At 37.5% G+C, this 15,071-nt stretch overlaps 1 protein-coding gene across 2 annotated transcripts in view; it reads right to left on the reverse strand.

The window, feature by feature from the left end:
• Positions 1 to 690: 690 nt before the first annotated feature.
• The window catches only part of AMMECR1 (AMMECR nuclear protein 1), a 114,025-nt gene continuing 99,644 nt past the window's right edge, over positions 691 to 15,071 (reverse strand). Inside the window, exons 4-6 of one of the 2 annotated variants that reach the window (XM_012750061.2) lie at positions 6,898 to 6,988; positions 5,367 to 5,463; positions 691 to 2,926 (exon numbers count right to left, since the gene is read on the reverse strand). In XM_012750061.2, coding sequence (XP_012605515.1) covers positions 2,812 to 2,926; positions 5,367 to 5,463; positions 6,898 to 6,988 — 303 coding nt within the window. In that variant the 3' untranslated portion in view covers positions 691 to 2,811. Of the gene's footprint in view, positions 5,253 to 5,366; positions 5,464 to 6,897; positions 6,989 to 15,071 lie in introns of both variants that reach the window. The other variant, XM_012750070.3, reaches the window with a different exon arrangement.

The following is a 15,071-nucleotide window of genomic DNA, read 5'->3' on the forward strand; positions in this document are numbered from 1 at the left end:
AACCACAACTGGCTAGAACATAACCTGTGCAATTAGAATCTTCATCTGAGTTAAAGACACATGCTACATATTTTAACATGTTCAAAGTTAATCCATACCACATATTTAACAGCTTTGTAATATACAACAAACGTGAAAAGGTCTAGCATTTGTCTGTTTGAAGCACACCATTACAGTTTGTATAACACCCTTTACACTACAAAGTCTTTTAGTCAACAGCTACTTAGAGACAAAAATGCACTGTGCGTTAAACTTGAATACAAAAGGAGACAAAACTATCCTTTTCCCCCAAGCCATGGTGGGAAATATTGCTGACCTCGTCCTTTGAAGCCTGCAGGATGGTTATTTCTTCAGTATAACATTATTACACTGGTAAGAAAATCTGTATAACATCTGCATATATCAAGGATTTTTAAAAATCTGATATGATTTTAGAGTCCGCATGACCAGTCACGTGACCTGCTCAAGATTGATTAGCACCGTTAAATACATAAGCACACACATATGTATGTATGTATGTATGTATGTGTAAATATATGTATACACACATACATATATGTATGTAATAGATCTTTGCTTTAAAAAAACTTCTAACCATAAGCTCACCCAGGACGAGGAGCCAGTTGAACTGATGAGATGATGGATAACATGGATTTCACAACAATATTGGTCTATTTTGTCTCTCTTCAGTTTGTTTGTTTTACTTTTTTTTTTTTTTGCAGCAGACAATATCATTCAGCTTGTGCTCAGTTTCCCTATAAGGGCAAGAAAAAGTTTCTATCAGGTAGCCACTTGTTTTTAGACTGAAAGACTAATCTGCTCCAAAATGCTCCCAAGTAGAAATGACAGGATTCAGAATCCCTTTCTAAAGCCCAACAGCTAACTTTTTCTGACTAAAATCGCTAGATTCAGTGGAACTGGCTACCAAGATTGCATTTCAGGCTAACAATTGGCTTCTTAGTTAAGGCATCACAACTGAAAATGGTTATTTCAACAATGGATGCTGTGGATGAAGGAACACCAACAAACTTCTAAGCACTCCCATCAAATACTAAAGCAGTTAGTTTGCTTTGCCCCAGTGGCAAGCAGAAGGAATTGAGCCAATTATCTTCACAAACTAGAAAAGGAGTTTTGAATTCTGAATTAGCCGTCTGTCACTTGTCACAGTAACTATGTATGTATAAACTATTTCATTTTGATATTCAGTGACATTTCTTATAGTTTTAGAATATATATTCTGCAGCATACTTTCATTCATCATACAATATACTGGCTTCCTACTTGAAAAATTATATATATATTTTCCAAATATATATATAGATATATGTATTTTATCACCATTAAATGAAGGTCATTTTTTTCCAGAATCATCTGTCATTTTTCCAGGGGATCAGTAAGCTTTCTTTGTATGCATCATGGGAAGATGAGCCTTGCAAATGAGCTGGGCTCTAACTATAGCGTATCTGAATGCCAACTCCATTTTTACAGTTGTAACATAACATCTTATCAACATAGTAAATGTGTTTCTATCAAAACTATGTAGTGCAGAAAGAGATTCGAGCTATTTTATAGTATCTCTAAAACTCTACTATCATCCCCATGACAAACATATCTGAAATCATGGCATATATGAACTTTTGTTTCACTAGATTATCTTTATCATATCTTTAGATGGTAGCTAAAATTGTCTCTGGCCAATCAGGACTTATTGAAACCTAAAGCTAACAAATTTAAATTAATATAAAATAGACAAATGTCTCTTTTTGGTTATTTGCTCAAAATAAATTTTTTCAGCTTAAAAAAATACTTAAGAGTAAGCAATTTGTCTAATCTGTTGTTTCACATATAGAAACGATAAAAGTTTACAAGAATATTTCTCTAAATTGCCTTTTTCCAACCCATTTTAATTCCACTTAGTTATATTCTTTTCAAAGGCACTAAATTCCGTATCTGCTCTCTTCCTAATATTTGCTGCTCTTCAAAATGATTTCTTGAAGCCCATTTGAAAGGTAGTTTATACTTTCTTAAAATAGTGTTTTAGTTTGTAAATTGGTTCTATAAAGTGATGAAGCAATCCCTTTTATCTATGCTAACCAGTTACAGTAGGCATAAATGATTTCTCACTCTCTGTGACAAGCCCTATCATGGACCTTTGAATGTTTGCTAATAGAACTAAAGTTCATATATTTTAACCATGGGAAGAACAAAAAGTTAAGGAGTGAAGACCCAAATACTAAGCTCTCATAGCAAAGTGAATTTCAGACAAATTCAAGAGTAATAATCAAATACCTGAATTTGATATGAATTACTCTCAAACTTGGCTACTAAAAAATAACTATCTTACTGAGGAAACCCAAAGACAAACCTAAATAAAATCCTTAAAAACTGCACACTTTCTTCCATCCACAGTCGAAGGAAGGAAGGAAGGAAGGAGGGAGGGAAGCAAGGAAGAAAGGAAGGCAGGCACGCAGGAAAGACAGGAAGGAAGGCAAGGACAGAAAGACAGATACCTAATTGAGACAGCAAAGCAAATTTCTACATAACATTGTAAGGAAATAAAACCCCAAAAGTTATATATGCTGCAAAAAAAAATCAATGATCTAAAATAACAAAACAGAATCTTCTTAACAAATGCCATTTTCCTACCCGTTACCATGATGATCTTAATTGACGACGTCAAAGCTTCACCATGGCAACGGAAACTATCATCATAAAATGGTACAGTAAAAGAGATAGCTAGACCAAGAAGGTGTGGGGTCTCCTGGGAAGAGGTCTTCAGAGAGGCCCAGTGACTGGTTGTGCGGCTCAGTGTCAGGAATAATGGTTGTATGGCGGAAGGGGATGCCCAATGCCATTTTGGAAATGATGATGCTGGCGATGAGCAAGGTATTCAGCATAGCTCAGGGTCATCTTTTCACTACGGTACCTGAAAGAATGTCAAGGAAAAGTTAATGTTGAGAAATAGGTGACATGCTGTTGTTAGAGGTAGGAGGGGCCTTAGAGATAATTTTATAGATTGGGAAAAGAGGCCCAGGGAGAAGCAGTGACTTGCCTGAGGTCATAGAGCTAGTAAGTAGCAAAACTGAGATCAGAACCCAGGAATCCAAACTCTGAGCCCAGTGTTCTTTCCACTCTACTACTCCTTGTTTAAATTGTTTTGGAATGTTACTGCCCCCTCAGCCCTGGTTTGCAAACAGGGAGGAAGAGGGGAAAACCAGCCTTTTACTATTATGTACATATCTCATCCACTTGACTTTTTTTCTGCAGAGATCTTCCATCTCTCCCTCTTTTATGTTCCCTTTCTCTGCCCACATATCTTAGGTCTTGCCATTAAGTAACAACAACAACTTTTCTTAATCCTGATTTCCTGAACCTTCTCTTTTCCCCATGCCTAGCTCTCTTTCATTGCCACACTTCTCAAAAGAGTAAAGTATATTTTCCGCCTTCAATCCCCATCTAATACTACTCCCTGGCCCAGTGCCCCTTGGCTTCTGCTGCCACTATTCCCCGGAAATGGCTCTATCAGAAGGCTGCCCCCGATTGGGCTTGACCTTTCTTTCCATTATGATACTGCTCGCAGCTCCCTTTGTGAAGCTCTCTGGTCCCATGGGTTCTACACCTCCACGTGCGCCTGGTCCTCTCTCTGCCTCTCAGAGTGCCCCTTACTTCTTTGAATGCTCCTCCTCCCTCTGCCTTGCAGGATTTCCCTATATTTCTATCGTCAGTTCTTTTGACTCCATATTGTCCCCCTCAGCAAACCCTATCCTTACAACTTCAACTATGACCTCTCTACAATGATCCCAGAGTATCAGATCCTTTATTAAAAGGATTTCTTCTGTAAAATTTGGATTCAACCAAAAGGCCACACTCAAGGATCCAGAAGGCCACATGTGGCCCCAACACTGCAGGTTCCCCACCCCAACTAGACATTTCCATATAGATATCCCAGGAAGCATTTCAAATCCAGAATCAATGCATAAACCTAACACTCTCCCCCTGTGGTCCCTACCTTGGTTAAAGGGATGACCTGAGTCCCTTTATCTAGATTACAGCTTTAACTTCCTTACTTCTAAATGATAAGCAAATCCTTTCATTTCTTCCACAATATTTTCTTATCTGTCCCCATCTTTCTTCCCATCCCACCGTCACAGATCTAAGTTAAGGCCTCCCTTGCACTTCTTTGGATTGCTGCCATAGATTCTTAGATTCTCAATGTTTCCTAGCTCATTTTCCTTCTTCCAACTCCATTCTTACACCTCCCCAAGTTCATCTGCTTAAAATCCTTCAATGGCTACCAACTGCCTATAGAACCAGGTCCAAATGTCTTAGTCTGGGACTTAAGACCTTCAGTGGTCTGACCCAACCTATGATAGTTTTGGGGGTATATTTTCCTCTAATGACCACCTTCCTTATGTATAATGAAAGACCAGCCAAATCAGACTATTTTGCATGCCTCAGAACTTGCTCTGTACCTCGCCACCTACATGCCTTGACTCATAAGGTCCTCTTTAAGTGAATCCCTTTCCTCCCCTACTCTCCACCTGTCACATATTCTATCCATTCTTCAAGTCCAGCTCCAAATTGACCTCCTCTTTGAAACCTTCCATTATCTCCCACCTGGAACTCCTCTTTCCCTATTTTATGATCTTATGTCATCCATCATATTCTGCCTTAGATTAACAATTATTTTTTTATGTTCCCTTTTATTTTTTTCAACTGTGAACTCAGGGAGAGCAGAGATGGAAGCATTTTCAAATTTGTAACTACTCAGAGCTGAGAATAGTTCATTTTTAGACTATAGGCCTTCAATATGGTTTTGTGGAATTGAAATAAATGGAAACAGCAACCTGTTTTCCTAAAATATTTGATATTTTTCCTTTTAAAATAAGTATCCCTATTTTTCCATGCTGAAATTTATTTAGCATTTGAGTTTAGCTCAGTTGTGTTTTTCAGTAAGCTTTCATGGTAGACTTATTATTACTGCCAAAATTCTAAGGTTAAATTCAAATTTGAGGACTGCTTATCAGAATCCTGGGGTTATGCTAAGGAAGGTCAAAAGCTAGGCAATAGCTAATTCAGGTACTTTCTCCAATAACGTAGTCTAAAGTCTCCAAGGGCTTGCTCATTCAAAGCCAGAGTAATCACACAGAGCTAAAGATGGGAAGGATGGGCTCATATATCATACAGACTTTACTGCCAAGCAGAGTTCCATCGTATCCACCCTCAGTATGGCCCTGCCATTCATTTCCACTCTGTTTCAGAAAAGAGAAGCAAGTGTAGTTAGACAGACGAAAGAAATCAAAGGGTTATAGGCATACGCACTGAAATGTACTGGTTAACCTTGCGGTAGAAAACGCCTTCTGTACCTGGTCAGTTTTATGGTTTTCCTGAATTCATTAGTAATCGGAGCTTTGTATCCTCCTTTCCTCAATAAGGAGTCTATGGTCTGAATATGGTCCCATCCTGTGGAGAGCAGACCAGATAAAATGTCAGTCAAGCACACATAACACACCTTTGGTTAAATATAAAATGACTTTGCAGAAGTCAGCTATCACTGTCACCATTTCACCAGATTCATTTTGATCTTAAAAACAATCACACAGAGGAGCTAAGATAAGATTTAATCCTATACAAAAAGCAGGTTCATCACCACACACCTTAAATTCTAGCTATCCACAATGTCTAACAACATTGGCTTGTTTATCTCAACCACATTCAAAGGCAAATAATCTACGAGGCTGGCAGAAAGTGCTCAGTCATGACTCTGTAACAAACCACAACCATGGTACTCTCCTCTAACAGTGACATCTTTAAAAAGGGAGGGAAAGGCCTAAATATCATGGTGCCAACTCAAGAGTATTTAGGACTCCCACTCTACTTCATGGTAATTGCTGTTCCTTGTGGTATCGTCTGTAATCAATCAAGTACATTTGTGTGCGATATTCAAGGGCATTTTTATTGTTTCTGATACAGATGGTATACTAATATCTGAAGCCATCTATCTTTTAAGTGTGCTTTATGAAGTCACTGATACTGCAGGATTAAGACAGTTTCTACTGCAACCCAAATAAATCTTTACATAAGTGCCTTAAAAGCCTTTCTTAGTTGGGGGTTTAATGACATTAAATTTTGCTGTTATGTATCTCACATTTATATGAATAAACACGGGAAAATCAAATTACAAATGCTTTCTGATGAGAAGAAAAGCTCCATACGATAAAAGATATGTTCATTTCAACTAACGTGAAACTAAAATTTGGTAGTGGCTAGAAAAGACAAAATACTACAGAGTGAAAAGTTACTTTGTTGGTTATAAGGTTGGTTCATAAAAGTCTGTGCTATATCTGCAAAATAGGAAAATATTTGTTGATTAGGAAGTATAGACCAAGCATATAAAACACTAATGCTTCATGTATTTTCAATGCTCCCAATCTTAATGGGAAACCTACAATCTTAATATTAGCAGAATGAGTAATGGCAGCCAACTAAGAATGAAACATTTGATACTGACAAGGACAATGAACTATGTGGCTGACTGTCAAACAAAAGGCTTGTTCATGCCACGATCTACAGCACAATGGAATATAGGAAAATGGTATTTCAAATTAGTAGTAAATTGTTGCCTAAAATAAAACTCAAATTTTACAAATCTTTGCTTTTTTAAAAGCATATTTATGTGTTTATGCTGTCAAACTTCAGTGCAGGGATTCAACTTCTGTGTGAGTAGTTTACCAATTTGATACAGACATTGCAGTGGCAGTAATGGAAGAGTCATTTTTTATAATTTGACATTGATCAATTATCAGACATAAAACTGCAAGGTCAGATAACGCTTTTCAATTTGCATATTTGTCTAAATTCTTCACCAGATTACATGAAATAAAGTACAACAATGACCTTGCTCCTTTGCAACCTCCGGTAGGTAGGTGGCGGTGCGTTTTGATCCTTTTTCATTGATGAATTCTATTCTAATGCCATGTACACCCACCTGAAAGAAATTGGCAGTTTTATTAGTACAGTCTTCTTCATAGAATCAGAAAGAAAAGGTTATATTTTAACTTTTAAGAGAATGCAGTTCTTCCTTTTTCCTTGTTTTTAGGAGGGTATATCAATTTTCTCTTTCCAAAGCTTTGACTTTGGCCATTATTATGGCCACGGAGACTGAAAATATGGAAGTGCATGTACCCAACATGCACTCGGCTATGCTATTCTGTTTTGGAAAACAGGAACAACCATTCTGGGGCTGTGTGTAGAGCAAGACAGTTGATGCCAAGAATTCTGCCCCCACTCCCAAACTGTGGGTCATGACAACAAGGAATGAGACAAAGGGAACTGACTTCAAAGAGAGAGCAAACAACCATCCTGTTTTGCACATATACTCACCACTTTGGATAAAGTTCCAAAAATTCCAGTGCTCAACCCCTCCCAAACTGTCTAGTCTCTTTAAAGCCCTGGATTATATGCAGGTAAGCACACACAGATAAGAAAGACTGAAGCAAAAATAATGAAAACAACCAGATCCTACATCATCATCCGGCACAGACGGTAAAAAATGTATTATGGCTTAGAATGGGCCAGTTGCAACCACTCACTGACCATATACACCATTGCCCTCACACAGCACTATTCAATTTAAGAGCAATAAACATTTCAAATCACTTTGGGGCAGGACGTTTTTTACACAGTTTCTCTATATACTAGCCAAGAGACCACTGCAACTTTTTTTTTCTTTTATGTGAAACAAACTTGTGGTAATGCCTTTAAAATGGCACTCTTCTAAGTAAGCGTGGGCAATGTATTACTACTTAAAAAAATATTGTACTTTTCCTTTGATTAGCGTGCAATTGAAAGGAATCTGTCTTTCCCCCTCATATCTCACATAATCACTAAAAGTTCTTAACTTCTTTATAAGCACTGATGGTAACAAAAAATTTTCAAAAGCATAACAACTGTATTCTGGTCTTCTAAATCTGTGATTGCCTTTGATCAGTACTTCCCAAGTGGAGGATCAGGTTGTTCAAGGTACTGGAGGGAAGATGTATGACCAGGTAAACATTATTGCCCAGGACGGAGGCTTCTTTGCAGAGCAAGTGAGTGAAGTCATAGACCTTTATTCTTTCCACTTATATAGATGTAAAAGTCTAGAAGAGGAAAAGGGGTCAATGAAAACCACTTTCACTTCTTCTGCCCTTAGTCTGAAATTTTCCAATTTTTCAGGGAATAAAAAGTCCTCTGGGAAATCCATTTCATTCTTTCCCCAGGTCTTCACACATCCATCCATTAGAGCCTATCAGATCTTTTGAGCAGTTTATGTGTTTTATTAAAGCATATCTCTGTGGCTATTTCTTCTATCTCTTTAATATCAGTATCCTTATGAATCTCCTTCTGCTAAAAATGCAACCAGGGCAGCTGTTTAAAAACTAACACAATAAGGCTTCCCATACCCTGTGGGAAATGACTGGGGACAGCTGAGAAGAAATATGAGTGCTTAGCTATCAGGCATTTCCAGGATAAAGGACATCTACTAATCTCCCCAGTGCCTGACATAGTACTGAGACAGTGACAAATTTGCAACATTTTCTGTATACTGACTTCCTGATCAGTGACTTTGAAATTGTTTTCCTTTGACAATATCAGACTCTTCATAATTTGTTTTTAAAAATATACAGCATAAGTAATTTATGCTCCATCATTCACTGAAGTGAATTTTAAATCTTTAACTCTATTTATCAAAAATCTATCGTGTTAAAATTGAAAAGAATTTTATTAAGGTGTCTAGTCAAAATTGGGAGAGGAAGAATGTCTCTATCTGTGAGATGAGAGTGTGAGACGAAATCAGTGATATTTAAATGGCATGGAGTGGGGATGGGGGCTGCAAAGTTTATCAGAATTTTGGGAAGTTTCATGCTTCAACAAGTATAGTTTGAAAAAGAACAACTCCCCAGGTGCTTTTTGTTCTGGTTTAACTAGATAACCTCTCATAACCATTCTAGCTCTGAAAAACTGTGGCTATGTATTGGGGGAAAAAGTGATTTAGGCAAATAGGGGGCTAGACACGTACATCCTTTCTTCATAGGGGTACATTCTGTGTTCTTCAACAAAAATGTTAAATTACTAGGGTTTAAAAATTTCTGACAAGTAAAAAAACTTAAGATTAATTGTATGGCATGTGAATGCTATCTCAATAAAGCTCTGTGTGTGTGGGGGGGGGGGGGTAGAAAAGATACAGTAACCAAAATAAAAATTACAAGATTGCTTTATTTACTTTTTGCATTTTGACAAGGCCCCACCATCAAATTCGATAAGAAAAAACATCAAAATTCTCCCATTATGATTTAGTGCCACATTTACAACTTTTAATTATTTTCTGGGTTCCTATGATTCGAAACATTTGAAAGCCCTTGTAAGCTGAACTGCATGCATGGTGCTTATAAAGTAAATCCTTTGTTAGAAATAACTTTTTTCATAGGTCAAAAATATTCTTCACAAAGCTGTAAAGCCAAAACGCCACAGTGACTCATTTTTTTCAACTATTAGAATCAGAAGAATGGTAATAATGTTTTTAACAGAACCAGAGCATAATAGCTTTTTGTCACCTGTTGAGCAAAAACATTTTCTGTGCTCCTAGACTCACAGATGCCACCAAATAATCATACTGCACAATCAAAACAGGAGAGTGGAAAACGGCCTGCTGTGGAGAATGACCGATTGTGGCCGACCTGTGGAAATCACTGGCTTTGCAAATTAAGTCATCTCCAATGAAATGAGCACCAAAACTAATTCCATATTGTTTGAGGGAGGCATCTGTCACAGCTGCGACTCCAAAATGTAACCCTCATACATAATAATTGAATCCTCCCTTACACAGATTGGAGAATCCTTCGGCCCAGCAGCATCCCAAGAGATAAAGGATATAGTTGCAGTTGTAAGCTAGATAAGAGATCAGCTAACCAGGGAACTAGGATTTCCTGAAGCAGACCTGCTCTACAACTCTATCGCAGTAAAGTTCTGTTTCTAAAGATGGATAAGGAGACAGCATGTGGGAACACTATGTCAACTAATTCTACCACTGTCCAAAGTACAGCCAGGTGGGCAAAAACTGGAGAGTTGCAAATCTAGCCTTATGGGAATCTGCAGGTCATTTTCAAAATTAGAGAGTCTAAGGAAAATAATGCTTTCAAGCCCATCAGCTGTGATAATATTCTTTTAATCAAGACTGTACTTTTGCTAAGCAAGGCTATAAATCAACTCGAATGGTAGTAAATTAAATGTAGGACTTATAGATAAGAGGATATGGAATTAAACAGAGCTGTATCTGTGTGTGCTGAGAGAACATTAAGACCAGTTCAACAGATTCCTATTTCATGCTAAAAAGAAAGCCATATTTATTCTGAACCATTCCATAGCAAGTGATTTTTATTAATGCTATTATACAATCTTTTGTTTTTAATATTGCTCAGAATGATTAAATATCAAGATTAATGTTAGGACCCTAAAATATATCTTGATTATTCTGGGGTTGATTATCCAGTTTGGGGATTATGCATCCCTAACTCCACCTGGCCTCAGCCCCATCCTCTTTCCTCTCTTGTCCATTTCTCTATTTGTTCACTCCTCTATCAGACAGCATGTGGGCACAGAGAAGAGATACACATAAATTAATCAATTTTGCTACATAGTAAAAGGTTTGGTAGGAGAAGAGATTATAAATAATGGCTAAAATGAAGCTTCGAGACTGTCTACAGATTTCATTTATCCTCATTATCTGGCCCCTTGTTAGAAATGTGGCTTCATTTAAAACTATTATCCTCTAATGCAGTGACCCTCAACACAAGAGCATTTTTAAAAAGTATCTTCTCCCACCCCATTATAATACATGGCCCATATTATGTTCCTCACAATTGCATAGTAAAAGCTTAATATGCCCTAGTCTGTCCATGAGGCAAGTGTCAGTCCTGTAATCTACTAGTAGCACTACAAAAGGGTCTCAATTTTACTTGTGAGCCTAATCAGCAAGCCAACAATCTGAATACACTGAAACATGAAAAAGCGTCAGCTGGCTAAAAGCATAAATGAGTATAAAATGAATGCGCTCTGGCTAAGTAGATCAAGTAGGCTCTGTATAAACCTTTGTACATTTGGGTCCACAATTACCTCCACAGTCCTGACCCTCAAAGCTAAATGTTCCTCTGATCACATCCTGGCTAATAGAACCAATCTACTTCCTTCAGGTGGCATCCTATCGTAGCAATTACTACAGTCAGCCCCACCCTTCCCCATTTTCAGAACCAAATGCTAGGTTTTCTTCTAGTAACATAACTCAGTCACACATTTACAGTGAGTTCATCTGAATAATATAAAAAATATCAGGAGGTCAAAGAATATCGAAAGTTATTTAAGAGGTCTTTTTTGGATGAAATCATTTGGCAAAATATGCTTTGCAATTAACAAAGCAGCCAGTTACTGGCCATTCACATAAGATTGACCTGCCAGGCTCAATATGCCAATCCCATTGAATCAAATGAAAGGACTCTGTTCCTAATGAGAGGAGCTCAGGATGTTTGGCACACACTCCCTAACCTTTAGAGGATGGTATTACAGAAGAAACTCATGCTCTCTCGAAAAACAGCCCTGAGTATCACGGACAGAAAAAAACACTACACTGGACAGTCTATGGGTCTGACCCAGGGTCTAGTGTTTCTTATATTCTTAGGAGGAGAAAATTGTATGTGCCATTGCCCCTGTATAGAAAGAAGCACAAAATTCACAGGGAAGCCCCTTCCACATTTGCATTGATTGCCCCACAGTACCTTCTGCCCTACCCCAGTGTAGCCTTCTGAAAACAGTGACTCTTCCTTTTCCCAGTGAAAGCCAATTCAACATAAAAGAGAAAAATACTTCAAACTCGAGCCTACTCCAAGTTTATCATCTTGAATAATTTTTCTTTGAGCAAGAAAAATTGAGATTTTAATCATCAAAGTTGATAATTTGTACAGATCCTAATGAACCATGTTCCCCAAACCTGATACTGCCCCCCCAAATTAGACTACATATTATCTAGATATGCCCATCAACTCCTCACAGCTGTAACTCTGCATCACTTCAATCCACCTTCTCACCAATGTGAGAAGCAAGTCTGAAGTTCTGAAGGTGCCCATCTAATTAACATTATTCCAGGCCGGGCGCTGTGGCTCACGCCTGTAATCCTAGCTCTTGGGAGGCCGAGGCGGGCGGATTGCTCAAGGTCAGGAGTTCGAAACCAGCCTGAGCAAGAGCGAGACCCCGTCTCTACTATAAATAGAAAGAAATTAATTGGCCAACTGATATATATATAAAAAAAAAAATTAGCCGGGCATGGTGGCGCATGCCTGTAGTCCCAGCTACCCGGGAGGCTGAGGCAGAAGGATCACTCGAGCCCAGGAGTTTGAGGTTGCTGTGAGCTAGGCTGACGCCACGGCACTCACTCTAGCCTGGGCAACAAAGCGAGACTCTGTCTCAAAAAAAAAAAAAAAAAAAAAACATTATTCCTTCAAAATCTGCTCAAATTGTAAATTCTAAAAAGAGCATTGTTGCAATTCACCTTTTTGTGTGTGTGTGCTCAGTCACAGTTACTTTTCTAAACCTTAAAAACTGTACACATTTTTTCTATTTATAAAAATAGTACATATGTATTACCAAAAAAATCCCTTTAGAAAAGCATAAAGGAGAAAATAAAGATGACCTGCAAATGACTCACCTTTAGCTTAGAAATTAGTTCAGTCTCCATGAACCAATTCTTGGCTTTTGCAGAGCTTACCAAAGGACCAATTAGTGCCAATTTTGATTCATGTAGGAGACTTAGACATCTTGTCTGTCAGGAACACAAGCCTGCCAATTTATTTCACAAAGGCCACTGAACAAGCTGATAACATTTATATTAACTAATATCTGACACAGAGCTCTAAAATACCTGAACTCTCTAATAATCACTCCCATGAACTTTTAGTAAGATTTTAAATAAAGTATGGCTAACGAAGAGGTGCTTTGAAAAGCTATGAAGCCAAACATGTTTATGTATCATTTGCAATGAAAGAAACTATTCTTACTCTAATATTTTGCAGAGAACAAGTGACAGCTCAGAGTGCAATTAAGGGGAAAAAACCAAATTCTCTGTAATGATTAATTATAATGAGCATTCCATAAAAAGTGAACATCCTAAAGCTTCCCAAGGAAAGTTCAGGCAACACAGGTGACCTTTAAATAAAAAGCCTGCTTTTCATCAAAAGTTAGAAAAATGCATTCTGACCATTTTTTAAAAAAGGAAGTAGAGAGTGAATTTACAGGCAAGAAAACTAAAGTTATAAAATTTCCTCAAAATCTAGAGACGTGACTTTGTTTACTTTACAAAGGTTAGAGGAGGGAAGTCACCTCTTGGCAAATATATCTAATATGAAATAATGTTGTCTGCCTGATAAGAAATTAAGAAAAATCTTATTCAAGTTAGAACAGTACATTTAGTACCTGAGTCAAGAGAGTTTAACTCAGTGTAAAAAAGAGACTTGTTCCTAAAAAATTAAATGTGAGCTGAATTTATGTAAATGAATTAATTTTGAAGTTGTGAGGAAAACAATAAAGAAACCCTATAGTGAGTCCCTCTGCAAAGCAAAATATCTATTTGTAGAGTGAATAATCACTTCCTAATGTATCTGCTTTAGATTTAAATATATAATGTTGACTTAAAATAATGATACAGTAATAAAATGGAGGCATCATTGGCTTAGAATATTTTTCTTCCTAAAGTGAATTCTTTTTGTACAAACAAAAATCTAGAATGTACAGTTATTTAATTTAATTCAATAAATATTTATTGAGTACCTATTATGTGCCAAGCTATTTTAGATGCTGGGGATACAGCAGTTAACAAAACACAAAAAAATCCCTGTAGTCATGAAGCCTTATATTCTAGTTTAGTGATCACTCCCTCCTGTGAATTTCTATATGATCTCTACCTCTTATCTTTCCCTCAGTCTACCAATTATTTACCAACTTAGGCCTGTGTCCTGCCATCCCAATTAGACTATAAGTTCTTCAAGGCAGGGCTCCAGTTTCATACTTAGAATGTAGAATGTACAGGTTTTTTTAATTGGGTTATTTTTTACTTTTGTTGTCTACCTTTAAGTTGGTAATGGCCATTTTAAAAGTTAAGGACCTCTAAGAGGGTGGTGATTCATTCTCTGGAGGTAAAATGAAACAAGCCATTTAAAAAAAAAAAAAAGGTGGTGGTGGGGGGAAGGCAGTTAAAGACATTCTGTCACAGTCCACAGAGATCTTAGATATTACCTAGTTCAACTTTTTTCAGATTCCTGGTTAAAGAAACTGAGGTCCAGAAGGGTCACAGAGCTGGGCAGTGGCAGATAGGAACAGAACCCGAGTCTCTTTATTCCCAAAATACAGTATTCTTTTTATTGAATGCTGGGGATACACACACACAGACAAACCATACATGAAAGAATAGACTATAATAAAACTGCTAGGGAAGGGACAAGAAGAGTCTGTGGATTATGGGGAAAGAAGCAGGATTATCCGCTACTTCCCTGACCAAACGACATGCTGGGAAGAACACAGGAAGCAACTTGAGGAGTCCTGAGAATGGACTAATAAGCAACCCATTTCACTATGGGCACCAACAGCTAATGGAAATTTTTATGCATTAAATCACCTTGTAAGAAGTCACTTTACATTGTAGGACTTGCTTCCCCACTAGGCTTCTTATCCCTTGACTTGTTGATGCACAGCAAATTCTTTCTACATGGCCAGGGAGCCTCAATGAAGTCTTCCTTTCTCAATGCTCCACAGCACTTGAAAAAACATTTAAAGTAGAGCATCAAGACAAAGACTAAGTTATCAAAATGACAGTGACATCTCACACAAAAACCTCAAGGTCCCTGGGAAAATAATACTGTAAAAAAATAAATTTTAGATACACGACTCCCATATTTTTTAAAAGGCAGGAACCTTAAGTTAGAAGAGAGGAAAAACATGGTGTATACCATAGCTGGGAAAAACTAACCAAGGGAGATGGGGAACAGAAC

The sequence above is a fragment of the Microcebus murinus genome, chromosome X, assembly GCF_040939455.1.
Source record: "Microcebus murinus isolate Inina chromosome X, M.murinus_Inina_mat1.0, whole genome shotgun sequence".
NCBI lineage: Eukaryota > Metazoa > Chordata > Mammalia > Primates > Cheirogaleidae > Microcebus > Microcebus murinus.